Source organism: Thalia democratica, chromosome 5 (genome assembly GCF_965202585.1).
Source record: "Thalia democratica chromosome 5, ktThaDemo2.hap1.1, whole genome shotgun sequence".
Lineage (NCBI taxonomy): Eukaryota > Metazoa > Chordata > Thaliacea > Salpida > Salpidae > Thalia > Thalia democratica.
This window is the reverse complement of record NC_139169.1, coordinates 73,277,192-73,290,489: the sequence shown is the minus strand read 5'-3', so window position 1 is coordinate 73,290,489 and position 13,298 is coordinate 73,277,192. Positions and strand designations below refer to the sequence as shown.

Sequence of the window (13,298 nt, the reverse complement as noted above, 5' to 3'; positions counted from 1 at the left end):
TCATCAGTTTCCCACGAGGCGTCTTGCACAGGGATCTGAACTCCCAGTTGAACCATGTTTTTTATGAACTTAACTGTATTTTTGCAACCGGGACACCTGAAATGCTCCGAGCCAGCGTTCAAAGCCTGCTTTTGAAAGCACTGCTTGTGGCCGTATACTGCTATGCAACAGTCCGGTTTTAAAACGGTGCACTCTTCGAAAGGAGGTGTTATTGTTTCCGAGCAGTTGATACACTGTATGTTGCCATTTACTTGTCTTTCTGCTCCTTGTGCTATTTGGTCGTTTCTGTGCAGCACATCCACAAAGTAAGGACTATTTTGTATGTACGCTGGCCTCGGTCTGTGTAGAACGCAGAATGACTTATAGTCATCAGTAAATATAGAAAGAGCTTTGTTCTCAATTCCGCAAGGCAGATGGAACGAGGTACTACAGGTCCAGCATCCTATGTTGGCACCTTTTTTACGGCAGTACTTACACGTTACTCTCGCAGCTCTTTTAACTTCGGTTTTGATATCTTCTATTAAATAGCCTTTGTAGTGGGTGTTTGTGACGTCTTCATTATCATTTTGTGAGTATAGCCCGCTCGATAGCAGCTTGCAAAATTCATGGAAGATCAATCCCGATTCTGCATGAGATTCAAACTTTCCATATAGGTGTGGTGCATCCAATGGAGACTTGCAGAAGACGCAAGGATTCCCGTTGACAGACATTTACTTTAATTTAAATAGTTAACAATCTGAAAATAAATATTGTTGTTAGTATTTTATGTTCATTAATGTTGATTTTTAAAGTGTTGTTAGAAGCTTTTAAAATACATAAAACTGTGCTAAGAGGTTGTGGTCATTGATAAATTTTTAATTTAACTTATTACATAATTGAAATACACGGAAATTTAAAACATGATTTATTAAAAAACACTTTTATTATGCAAATAAGTAAAATATAATTTACATTTATCGATTACTTTTGTTAGCAACTGAATTTAAGATAAATTTTAGAATAAGTGACAGTTATATGTTTCATTAGAAAAGAATCAACAAATAGAATAAAATAACATTAGTTAAATATAGATAAACAGTTTATAACTACAAAATTCCATTTAATTAATACTTTCACTAAAATAAAAATAAAGAAACAGTAAGTAAAATAAAACAAACGACAAACGATAATTATAACAACTAATAAAGATTAGACTTATAAACGTACTGTTGCTTGCACAAATCAGGTTTTTATTGTTAGTATCAATAATGATTCTAAAAGTTCTAAATATTTTCTAATTAATAACTTTAATTGTGATTGTGCAAAAATTATAATCATAGTCGTTTTCAGTTCTTAGTAAAGCACGTAATGATTATCAATTATCATTAAAGCGTTTTAGAATCTTAAATGTCGTTTGTCGCTTGTTTTGTTTTACTAGTTGTTTGTTTTGTCTTATTTTAGACATATACTTATTTTAGCCGGATTGCTGAACAATTTATAACTATGTAATTAAAACTGTTAATCTATATTTAACTAGTTTTGCTTCTTTTTATTAATTGTGTACTTTTAATTTGTAAATAATTGTTTGTAGTTTTGATAATTTACAAAATTTAATTCCCATAGACCCTATACATCAGTGATTCTTAACCTAGAGAAAATTTTGTTTATTAAAAATTGTATAAATACTTTTTTTTAATTATCTTTTTTATCCATATGTTAGTATTTCAGTGTATTATTTTTAAGTTAAATGAACTCTTTTAATATGACAATGTTTTACAATAATTTAGCTTGATGCTTAAAAAATCTAGTTTGTTTTTCTTTAAGTTAAACAATGTTTTGTATACCGGGGGTAAATTTGGTAATTACCTTTCAAAAAGTGGTAAATTTGGTAACAACCTTCCAAAAAGGATAAAGCATTAAAAAAAGGTAAAAGACGATGCTTTACTTTTTTGTGTTTATAAGCTTGACTGTGGTTTCAAAAATGAGGGTTTATTGTTGTAATGATTATTTTTTGGTCATATTTGTTTTTATATGTTATATGTTTTGTAAAGATAGCTGTCAAGTTTGCACGAGGGGATAAAAATGCACGAAGAACTTTTTGCAGGACAGACAATTTTGTACGGAGACATTTTTTATTTTTATTTTAATTTAGTTTTTTTTTTAATATTACTATCATCCTTAACACTTACTATCGGTCAGTAACTTTTTTTTTTATTAACTTGTTTTTTAGTTGTTTTTTTTTACAGATGTTGAAAGGAAATTAAAATATTTTTTTAGTTTACTTAAAATAAATTACACATTTTTTTTTGATTTACATACTTACTTTTATCTTTATAATCATTTTAACGTTGTTATTACTTTTTACTATTGCAAATAAAGTTTTATTATTTCTGTATATAAAATACCCTATTTAACTTTTGTTTAACTATTTAGAATTTATAAAAGAAAAATCTCAAACTATTGAGTCATGTCTAAATCTAATTATTATGTTTTAGTTTTTACATTTCAAAAATTCATCACAATATGTTTTAACTTCGATCATATAGATTTAGAAATTTTTTAACTTAATATTGACTTTTTGTTGTAAATTGAAGTAATACTTTGATTCTTTTTGCAATTATAAATGTCTAAACAAAAACTTTATTTTAAAAGTTAGCAAGATACTACCCAATGACTGATTTCTTTAAGTTTATCTCAATTTTTACAACTTTATAAAATTATTTATAATACACTTGTTATTAAATAAGTTGTGAGTATGCAGTGGTGCTAAATTAAAATTTATTTTGTTATTAAATCGCTGTTAAATGATTAACGCTTAATAAAATCGAAAAAATTAATGCTGTACTATAAAAATAAACTACAGTTTACAAAATACTGACTTCATCAAAAACTGTTTAATTTTAATTTTTTTAGTAATAACTTTTTTCATACTTTATTAATATATACATATAAATAGGCTGTTAAATATCTAACAATAAATCATTTTACTCCTAACTTCCAACTTATGTTTGGTTGTCATTAAGTATCACCTTATCTATCTAAAAACTAAACTCTAAAATTTTAATCAACTTAAGAACTTCACCGTCGTTATAAATATTTTAAAATTGTTAATAATTAATTTAATTATTATTAAACTTTTAGTTCGCTTTATGCAGTATAGAAGCTATTTTTAGTTTGCAGCAACAAAAGTAAAATTTTTGAACTTAAAAATTACTCAAGTTAACATTGAGCCGAGTTTTAATTGTTCGTATTAGTTAAGCTGCTCTTTTTTAGATTCATAGCTATAAACTAGGTCTAACTCAACCTTTAAATGTAATTCAAGATAATAACCAGATAGCTGCCTCGATTTATATAGATTAAAAATTAAAGTTAGTAGCAGTATTACTTATTATAAAATGTATATGTAAAACAGTTATAAAGTAAGATTAATAATCGGTTAAAATGATATCTTACAATTTGAATTTTAAGTGGTGACAAACTAAACACATTACTTAGTCGTAAAAAAATATAAAACTATTAGAACTTGATTGTCGTCTCTATATATATAAGTTAAAATTTACTTTTTTCTGGGACATTGTGGGCAAATAATTACTTAAACAAAAATCAAAAAGGTTAAACAAAGTATACAATAAAAAAAAATTATCTATGGTTATACTTTAAACTTGTTACATTTAGCAATAAAAAAATATTGTAAGTGATGAAGTTTACCTACAGTGTGTTAGTTGAAAATATCTCAATCTCAATTCACGTCAAACAAACTAAACAAATAACTTTATTGTTAAATTTATAAATATATTTTTATACCTTTTATACACAGATTAAAACAAAGTATTTTTGTTAATGAAACAAATTTTGTCAACTGTTCACTATTGAACATCATCTTTCAATTACATATTGTTATTTGATTACATGAATTTAAACTTATAGCTTTTTAAAGCTTTTTATAGCTCAAAACAATAATTATGACAACTTGTTGTATGAAAACATTGATAATCTTCTTTAAACCTTTACTAGTATGTTGTTTGAAATTTTAATACGAAAAGTTATTAAAGCGATTTGTTTAGTACTTAAAAAAAATAAAAAATTATTTTACTTAAACCTCTGATTTGTTATTTATACAGGCTTTAATAATAGTAAAACATTCATTTCTTTCAATAATAATATTAAATTAAGTAAAACTATTTTTATTAACATTAACTTGATTTTGAAGCCTTTTAGAAATCAAAAAGACCATAACTATCCATTAAATTTACTTTGATGATTTGCTTTTATTTTTTAAAGAAAAAATAAAGTTATTTAAGCTTACGTTTTTCATCATTATGATGTCTTAGTTTTAGTTTTCAAATTTATAAACTAAAATAGGCTTACAAACCTCATATAGCAATATTAACCGATTAAACAGACTGGAAATCAGTACTAGTCGCAAAAATTGTTGCTGGTTAAGTTTTTTAAATTTTATGAACAGTTTTTTTTTGTCTGAACATTTTTTGACTTGTGTTTTATTTTTTGTATTAAAAAGTAGTTTCAACAAACTGCGCAACCTTAGTCCAGTTACTACAGTGCATACGCAAACAATGATTTTTTTTCCAGGTTCAGCAGCAGTACATAAAATGTTTAATTAAATAAATGTTCTTTTTTAAATTTCGAAAGGCTTCGCGGAACCCCTGAGAGGCGTCACAGAACCCTAGGGTTCCGCGGAACCCCATTTCAGAAGCACTGCCATAGTGCTGTTTTGATTTTTTTGATTTTTTTTCTAGGATCGGCAGCAGGCGCGACTTCCACAGCGATCACTTACCCGATAGATTTCGCCAGAACGCGGTTGACGTTGGACGTTGGGAGGGGACGGGGCAGGCAGTTCCGCGGCCTGCGCCACTGCATGAGCTCCATTGTGAAGTCTGATGGGGTCAGGGGCCTTTACTTTGGTCTTTCTTTGAGCGTTCCCACTGTTGTTTTGTACAGGTAATACTGGAAAGTGAAACGTTGTGTTTGTGTAAAACTGCTGACTTCCGGATCGCGATCATTTCCACCCGCGCACAACTAGACACGCTCAAACCCAAAAACCGCTTACCAACCAAACGGTAAGGGCTAGGGGTAACAGTGGTAGTAAAATATAAATAAAAATTTAATAAATAAAAAAAAAACAGAATTATAAATAACAAATACACAAACAGAATAAAAAAAGTTTTTGGGTGGGAATTTTGCGCGTTTGGGAATTGTTAGTATACCGTCAATATTATATAATTTCCACTGTACTGTATACACAGATATATTTTTTATTAATATTTGTATTCTTAATTAATAGTGTTAGAAATAAGCTTTATTTTCTTTTTTGTTTCGAACTATTTTAAACAATTTATGAGTTTTAAAGTATTAAATTTAATTTTTCCAGAAATATCTGGTTTTTAATTATATTTTAGTTTTAATTTAAAAAAGTTCTTTTAACTTTCAAGTTTGCATTTTAATACAAAATTGAAAACTTAATTCTGTTTTATGCTTAAAACTTTTTTGATGCTTGAAAATAGTTCAATTTTAAACTATGCTTGTTGTGCAACTGCAGTTTAAAATTAAATACTTTGAGATATCTAAAATAATATAAAATAACTTTTTTCAACACTCGTACAGTTTAGATTTAATTTTGATAGTAAATTAAACTGGTTTAAGGCAACTAAAGTAAGAATGAAACTAAATAAATTATCTTTCAAAACTTATAAAGTCTATTTAATTTTCTAATAAATGTATTATTATTTTATAAATGTTATAAGTTTAGTTAATCCTTAAAAATCAGGTTTAAATTACTTATATTAATAAATTAACAAACTTGTTTAAAACTGTACATCTTAAAAGTGTATTGTGTACATCTTAAAACTATATTATTATTTGTATGTTATGCAATTTTTATATACGTTTATATGTTTGGATTATAATTATATGAAAAAAATATGTTGAAACATACCTTAAAAACACATTTGTGTAAAACTCTTTATATTTTTGATGCTACTTTAATAAAAACTAACCATATTAATAGAGGACTGTACTTTGGCGTGTTTGATACTTTAAACCAACAATTCCCAACCGACTCAGTTCTTGTTAAATGGTTATACGCCCAGTCCACAACAACTTTGGCTGGCTTTATGTGTTATCCGATGGACACAGTCAGAAAAAGGTATTCTTATTTTTTATAATAGTTTTATTACGTATGTGTCATAATGTGATTCCTACTAGTAATTATTAGATTTGAAAAAGTATTTCATTATTTTTACAGCATATCCAACTACTTTATACTAGTTTGTTTTACTTTTCCAAAAGACTTTAGTTTTTTTCATGTTGGTTTAATTTATCAGATTATATTTTTATGATTATCAGAAAATATACTCTCGTACGATTATTCATATATTTTATCATTTTTTGTAATTATTAATTATACCTTGGTTTTTTAAATGAAAAAAACATTTTGCAAATCAACTTAATCAGAAAATTTTGAAACTTAACTATAGAGGACTAACTTCTTATAACCAAGACTCATCGGACAAGCATAGCTCGTTGCTAAATAAAAACAAGTGTTTTTGCACGCAAGTGCTTTGTTCAATAAGCATCCTTCGGTGCTCGAAAAGTTTAAACAGTTCAACGTAGTTTTATTTACGTAAAATAATTATGAAAGTAAATTTCGGATAAAAAGTTTCTGTAGAAACAAAACTATGCAGACCTATTTTTGTATACTAAAGGCACCAAAGAGTTACTAGTTCAATGAAGTGTTTGCGTACTAAAAAGTTTGGTTTCAAAAAGTCACTTGATCGCCAAAAACTCACCTTGAGCATGGAAATATTTGTAGTAGAAAAAACTCTAAAAATCGCCCAAACTGCAACAACAGGCTGGTGATGCAGGGCGGTAGAAAGCCGAGCGAACGACATTACAGCGGCTACGCGGACTGCGTCAAGAAAATGTACTACGGCGAAGGGGAGCGAGGGCCTTCCACAAGGGGGCGCTCTCCGATGTTTTGAGGGGATTCGGAAGCGCCATGGTCTTGCTTCTGTATGACGAGCTGAAAAATATGGACGGCAGGTGAACGCTGTAAACGGGACGGTTTTCAAGTGCATGAAAGTGCGCATTTTAAAGCAAACTTGTGTTTAGTTCAGTTAGTTGATAGTTTTTAAAACCTTACTTTGGGTTTTCATATCATTTGATTAAAATTAATTGGTAAAATGATATGGTCAACAAAGTTTTGCTTTTCGACCACAGTTTGCTAATCCCTGAAATATGTGTACGTATTAAACCTTAGTGGTGTAAAATAATTGGTTTACTGTCATTTCGAACACGATTATATCTAACTCGATCACTTTTAACACGATCATTTCTAACATGATCATTTCTAACGCAATCACTTCTAACCCAATCACTTCTAACACGATCATTTCTAACCAGGGGCGTCGCGTGGGGTGTTGCACTGCCGCAACTGCACCACCTTGAAATTTTCTAAGAAAAAAAATAAGTATCTATAACGTTTTCGTTATTTTTTTGAACGAAATCTCTTTTAAAACTTCAATTTTGAAAACGACCATTTTGCCCACTTCACTGCCGCAAACTCTTAGCTGACTGCCGCAAATGAACTCAAAAAATCAAAATATCTTTAAGAATTACCGCAAAATCAATATCTTGCGGTAAGTAAGCTAAGTTGAAAATTCCCTAAAACAGGACTTGCTTAAGTATCATCTACAAGCTATAGTAAACATAAAATAAAAACAAAGCAAGCTACTGCAAAGGATTAAACTTGAGTTTATGTACCCACATGATTTTTTAAATTTAACAGATCACTTCTATTAAAAGATTTGTCATAAATTGCATATTTTGAAAAAAAAAAGATAAAAACCCTCTCTCACCAAAGTCTTAGAAATTTGATTTTTTATTTTAATCTGCATACATAAACTTAACTATAACTGATTATTGTTATCATAAAGTTAATAAAACAAATAATAAAATTCAAGTTCTGAAAAAAAGAATTAAGAAGTTTATTATAAACTTCTAGTTCACTCTTACAGAAAAATATTTTAGATTTATATTAAATAAAAAATAGTATTATTGAAACAATCACATATTTAAATAAAGTAAATAGCCTTAATTTAGAAACTTTGATTACTTAGAGTAGTTTAACATTTTAGGAAATTTTAGTCTACCTCTACTTTATATAACTTTTGGTTTAATTTTTTCATAAACAAAGCAAAAATTTTAGATAAAATTGTTAAAACATGATTGCCTTGCCTCATAATCAGGATAACTTAGAAATGTTAAAAACTCAAGATGACCCAAGATAAATTAAAACAGACCAAATTAGAAAAATATTCAGGCTGACTAAAGCAGTTTTAATTTTTACTCTGAAAATAACAAGGTTATTTAAAATTAAAAAATAAGTGTTTTACCCCTATGGCCACAAGAAAACTAACTAACCAAACTTTTACTTCTATAATGGTTACATATTTATAAATTATCTTTAAAATTCTTGAAAAGTTCAACAGCCTCACAACTGAACTTTAAAAAGTTGAGCTCCTGAGAAAAACACTGTCATCAAAATGAAAAACAAATAAATATTAAATAAAGAAAAGATATCCTTAAAAAACTATTGAATTTTAAAACTCCAACAAAAAACATTAAAATTAGAAAAAAAGTTAATAAAAATGTTAATGTTTGTAAAAAAAAATGTGCAAGTTAGTGAGGAGTAAGGGGGGAGGGTGTATAGGCACTTTTTTACATGTTGTTCTTATTTTAACTTTTTCAGAAAGCTAATAGTTACTCTTTAATAAACTTGAAATTTCCAATTAAACTTTTAGTTACAACCAGTCAAAGCCAGAGAGTACAATGGTTTATTATACAAGGAGCAAACCAAAACAGCAAAAAATACAATTTTACTGAAATTCTATATTCTCCATCATTTTTAAAACAATTTTTAATTAAACTTTTTCATCCTAATGTTTCTAAAACTTTATACTTTTGTTGAAGAGAAGTTTTCAATTTTCAAGTATCAATATTAATTTTATATATAGAAAAAAAAACTTTTGTTATAATTTTTTTTTCTTGGTGTTTTTAATATCTAATTTAGCAATTTTTTTTGTTTTATAAAAGAAACATCTAAAGATTTTGAGGCCAACTTATAAAAAAAAGATATGATTTTAGTGATTTGATTTATTTGTTGTTTGAGTTTATATTATAAAAATAAGGATTCATTTGTACCTCTGATTGTGAATTACCATATCTCAAAAATTTTAAGATTTTTTTATATTCAAAAAAGATGACTTGTAGTTAAATTAAAACTGTATAAAGTAATTTCAGTAAAATAATTCTAAAGTAGATGTTAAGGGCATAAAGGGGGGGGTAAAACATTTTTTTAAACACTTTTTTAGTTTGTGCCTCCAATTATGAACCTTTTGTTGCCTCTGACTTTGACCGGCTATATCTTAAAACATATACTGAATTTTTAAAATCTGTAAAAAGCATCTTGAAGCTTAGTAAAAACTACATAAAATAAGATCAAATTGTTTCATTTCCCCTATGCCCTTAAAAGCAAAGCTTATCTTCAGGTGTAGCAAAAGTTCAGTTGTTTTCAAACTTACAGTAAACACATGTTTTTATTAAAATAATTGATATTTTTTTAAATTCTGCACCACCTAAAAAAAATACTACGCGACGCCACTGTTTCTAACCCAATCACTTCTAACAATATCATTTCTAACCCAATTACTTCTGACCCGATCACTTCTAACTCGATCACTTCTAAATCGACTATTTCTTACCCGTTCGTTTCTTACCTGATCAGTAAAATTTATTGTTATTTTGGTTTATTTCTATTAGTATTTATTGTTAGAAACTAGCTAATGTTAACAAAATGATTTATAATTAAGAAACAATGTTCTTTTTTTTTTTTTGATCAAATAAGAGTTAATAGCTTTTTTAGTTTTATTTTTTTAATTCTGCTTAATTGGATTAGTCAACTAAGCAGTTATTACTATGTTAAAGTTATATATATTTGTCATGTACGTAAGTAGGATGTATTTTTAAAGCAAGAAAGTTTTAGAAGATAAACAAAAATGTAACATTTAGATATAGAGACCTTTATTCTATAGTCTAGCTAGATGCTATGCTGTAAGTCTAGCGCTAGCGTTGTATAGTTGTTCACTAATAAATTACTATTTTGTAGTCGGTTAATTTCCAATCCAAGCTTTTAAACTTGCACAAATTGATCTACAACTTGCACAGATTTTTTTTTGATAATGGAATTTAAACAAACATTGAGCGAACTTAAATACTTTTGTTTTGTTTAGCTGAAAATCTTAATTTTTAGGTATACCACTTAAACAGACTTACTTGTTAATATAACAAGTCCGAGGATTATTAATTATCGTCTACTTAATCTCTTTAAAATTTTTACTTAAATTTATACAAAATTTAAAAACTTTTGTTGTGTCTGAAACTAGTACTTAAGTTAATCTATTAATTTTTTTTAGAACTAAATTTACAATGTAAAAAGGAGTTTTTTACAAGAATTTACTTTTAATTGTATCTAATTTAGCTGTAAGAATTTTTAAGATTTCTTTTTTTTGTTGTTGTTTAGATTGTGCTTATGTTGTTTAAGTTTATTTTAATGAAATAGTGGGAAATTTTGGCTTTTTTGTCTGCATAGCATATCTAAAATAATAAATATTTTTTTCTACTTACTTTCGTTTGAATACACTTCAGTGAATTTACCTCAATAGTCAGTGTCTTTGTTTTTATATAAACTTGATATTTATGGGATATTGGCTGTTTTTATTTCTTTTCAGTATTTGTTTTTGTTTACGGTTTTCTTACTAAGTCAAAAATACTAAGAAAGTTTAAATTACTAAAAACTTTTTGTTAAACATCTTAAAATGATAAAAATATTGTTTTTAATTTTTTTTAATGCTACGCAAACTAAGAAAGATTCTAGATGTTTTTTTTTCAACGTTTAATTAAACATTTTTTTTCGTAAATGAACTTAGATCAAAAAATTGACTGAACAAGGAGACCTTAATTAAAGACCAAAACCGGAAAAACAAAAAATGACCCATATATAAAAAATCATTAAGTTTATGTAAAAAACAAAAACACTTATTATTAAGATTAATTCATTGAAAGAAACTGAAAATAAAGTTAGTAAAAGAAGTATTTATTTTTTTGAGATATGCTACGCAGACTAAAAGAAACTAAAATTTTATTATATATCTAACTCGATCACTTTTAACACGATCATTTCTAACATGATCATTTCTAACGCAATCACTTCTAACACGATCATTTCTAACCCAATCACTTCTAACCCGATCATTTTTAACCCAATTACTTCTGACCTGATAACATCTAACCCGATCACTTCTAAATCGACTGTTTCTTACCCGTTCGTTTCTTACCTGATCAGTAAAATTTATTGTTATTTTGGTTTATTTCTATTAGTATTTATTGTTAGAAACTAACTAATGTTAACAAAATGATTTTTAATTAAGAAACAATGTTCTTAATTTTTTGATCAAATAAGAGTTAATAGCTTTTTTAGTTTTTTTTTTTAATTCTGCTTAATTGGATTCATCAACTAAGCAGTTACTACTATGTTTAAGTTATATATATTTGTCATGTACGTAAGTAGGATGTATTTTTAAAGCAAGAAAGTTTTAGAAGTTAAACACAAATGTAACATTTAGATATAAAGACCTTTATTCTATAGTCTAGCTAGATGCTATGCTGTAATTCTAGCGCTAGCGTTGTATAGTTGTTCACTATTAATTTACTATTTTATAGTCGGTTGATTAACAATTCAAGCTTAAAAACTTGCACAAATTGATCTACAACTTGCACAGATTTTTTTTTGATAATGGAATTTAAACAAACATTGAGCGAACTTAAATACTTTTGTTTTGATTAGCTGAAAATCTTAATTTTTAGGTATACCACTTAAACAGACTTGCTTGTTAATATAACAAGTCCGAGGATTATTAATTATCGTCTACTTAATCTCTTAAATTTTTTTACTTAAATTTATACAAAATTTAAAAACTTTTGTTGTGACTGAAACTAGTACTTAAGTTAATCTATTAATTTTTTTTAGAACTAAATTTACAATGTAAAAAGGAGTTTTTTACAAGAATTTACTTTTAATTATACTGAATTTAGCTGTAAGAATTTTTAAGATTTCTTTTTTTTGTTGTTGTTTAGATTGTGCTTATGTTGTTTTAATTTATTTTAATGAAATAGTGGGAAATTTTGGCTAATTTTGTCTCCTTGTCTGCATAGCATATCTAAAATAATAAATATTTTTTTCTACTTACTTACACTTCAGTGAATTTACCTCAATAGTCAGTGTCTTTGTTTTTTATATAAACTTGATATTTTATGGGATATTGGCTGTTTTTATTTCTTTTCAGTATTTGTCTTTGTTTACGGTTTTCTTACTAAATCAAAAAAGTACTAAAAATATTTAAATTTAGTGACCAAAACAAAAACTTTTTGTTAAACATCTTAAAATGTTAAAAATGCTGTTTTTATTTTTTAATGCTACGCAAACTTAGAAAGATTCAATTTAATTTTTTTCAATGATTAGTTTTCAAAGTTCATTTTTGTTCGTAAATGAACTTAGATTAAAATATTGACTGAACAAGGAGACCTTAACTAAAGACCAAAACGAGAAAAACCAAAAATGACGCATATATAAAAAATCATTAAGTTTATATAAAAAACAAAAGCGCTTATTGATTAGATTAATTCATTGAAAAAACTGAAAACAAAGTTAGTAAAAACTTTATTAATTTCTTGAGATATGCTGCGCAGACTAAAAGAAGCTAAAAGTTCCCTTTTTTTATTGAGCTCTAGCACTGACAGATTTTAATAAATAGCCAAGAGCATCGCACACCGCGCGCAAAGCGCGCTTTTGTGCTAGCCAAATAAGGCAGATAAATAATATAATAAGTACAAAAAAACTATTAATTAGAAATTTTTCAAATTTATGATAATTTTGAAATACTATCTAAACTCTTAAAATTTTAGAAAACTTATGTTTAAACTAAGGATTAGAACAAATTAGTTTGAAACAGATAATGTAAAAAGAAGAAAAAAAATAGTATACCTTTTCACTTAAAAATAAAACAAAAAGAACTACATAAGTAAGAAAATAGTTTGTAATAAGTAGCTAAAAGTATCGCACACCGCGCGCAGCGCGCGCTTTTGTGCTAGCCAAATAAAGCAAATACTAATAAACAATAATAAATAATAAAGTAAACATAATTATAATTAAAATGTTACAAATATTAGAAGTATTAAAATTTTCT

General features: G+C 26.8%; 1 protein-coding gene across 1 annotated transcript; it reads left to right on the top strand.

The window, feature by feature from the left end:
* Nucleotides 1–4,553: 4,553 nt before the first annotated feature.
* On the top strand, nucleotides 4,554–6,977 carry LOC145836869 (ADP/ATP translocase 3-like). Its single transcript, XM_082944643.1, has 4 exons — nucleotides 4,554–4,569; nucleotides 4,737–4,938; nucleotides 6,005–6,142; nucleotides 6,848–6,977. The coding sequence occupies exons 1-4, from the start codon at nucleotides 4,554–4,556 to the stop codon at nucleotides 6,975–6,977; spliced, it is 486 nt and encodes a 161-aa protein (XP_082800769.1).
* The last annotated feature ends 6,321 nt before the right edge of the window (nucleotides 6,978–13,298 follow it).

Coding starts and splice junctions, on each gene's coding strand:
- LOC145836869 (XM_082944643.1), top strand. Junction 4,939..6,004: donor CCCACTGTTGTTTTGTACAG/GTAATACTGGAA, acceptor CCATATTAATAG/AGGACTGTACTTTGGCGTGT. Junction 6,143..6,847: donor ATGGACACAGTCAGAAAAAG/GTATTCTTATTT, acceptor CTGCAACAACAG/GCTGGTGATGCAGGGCGGTA.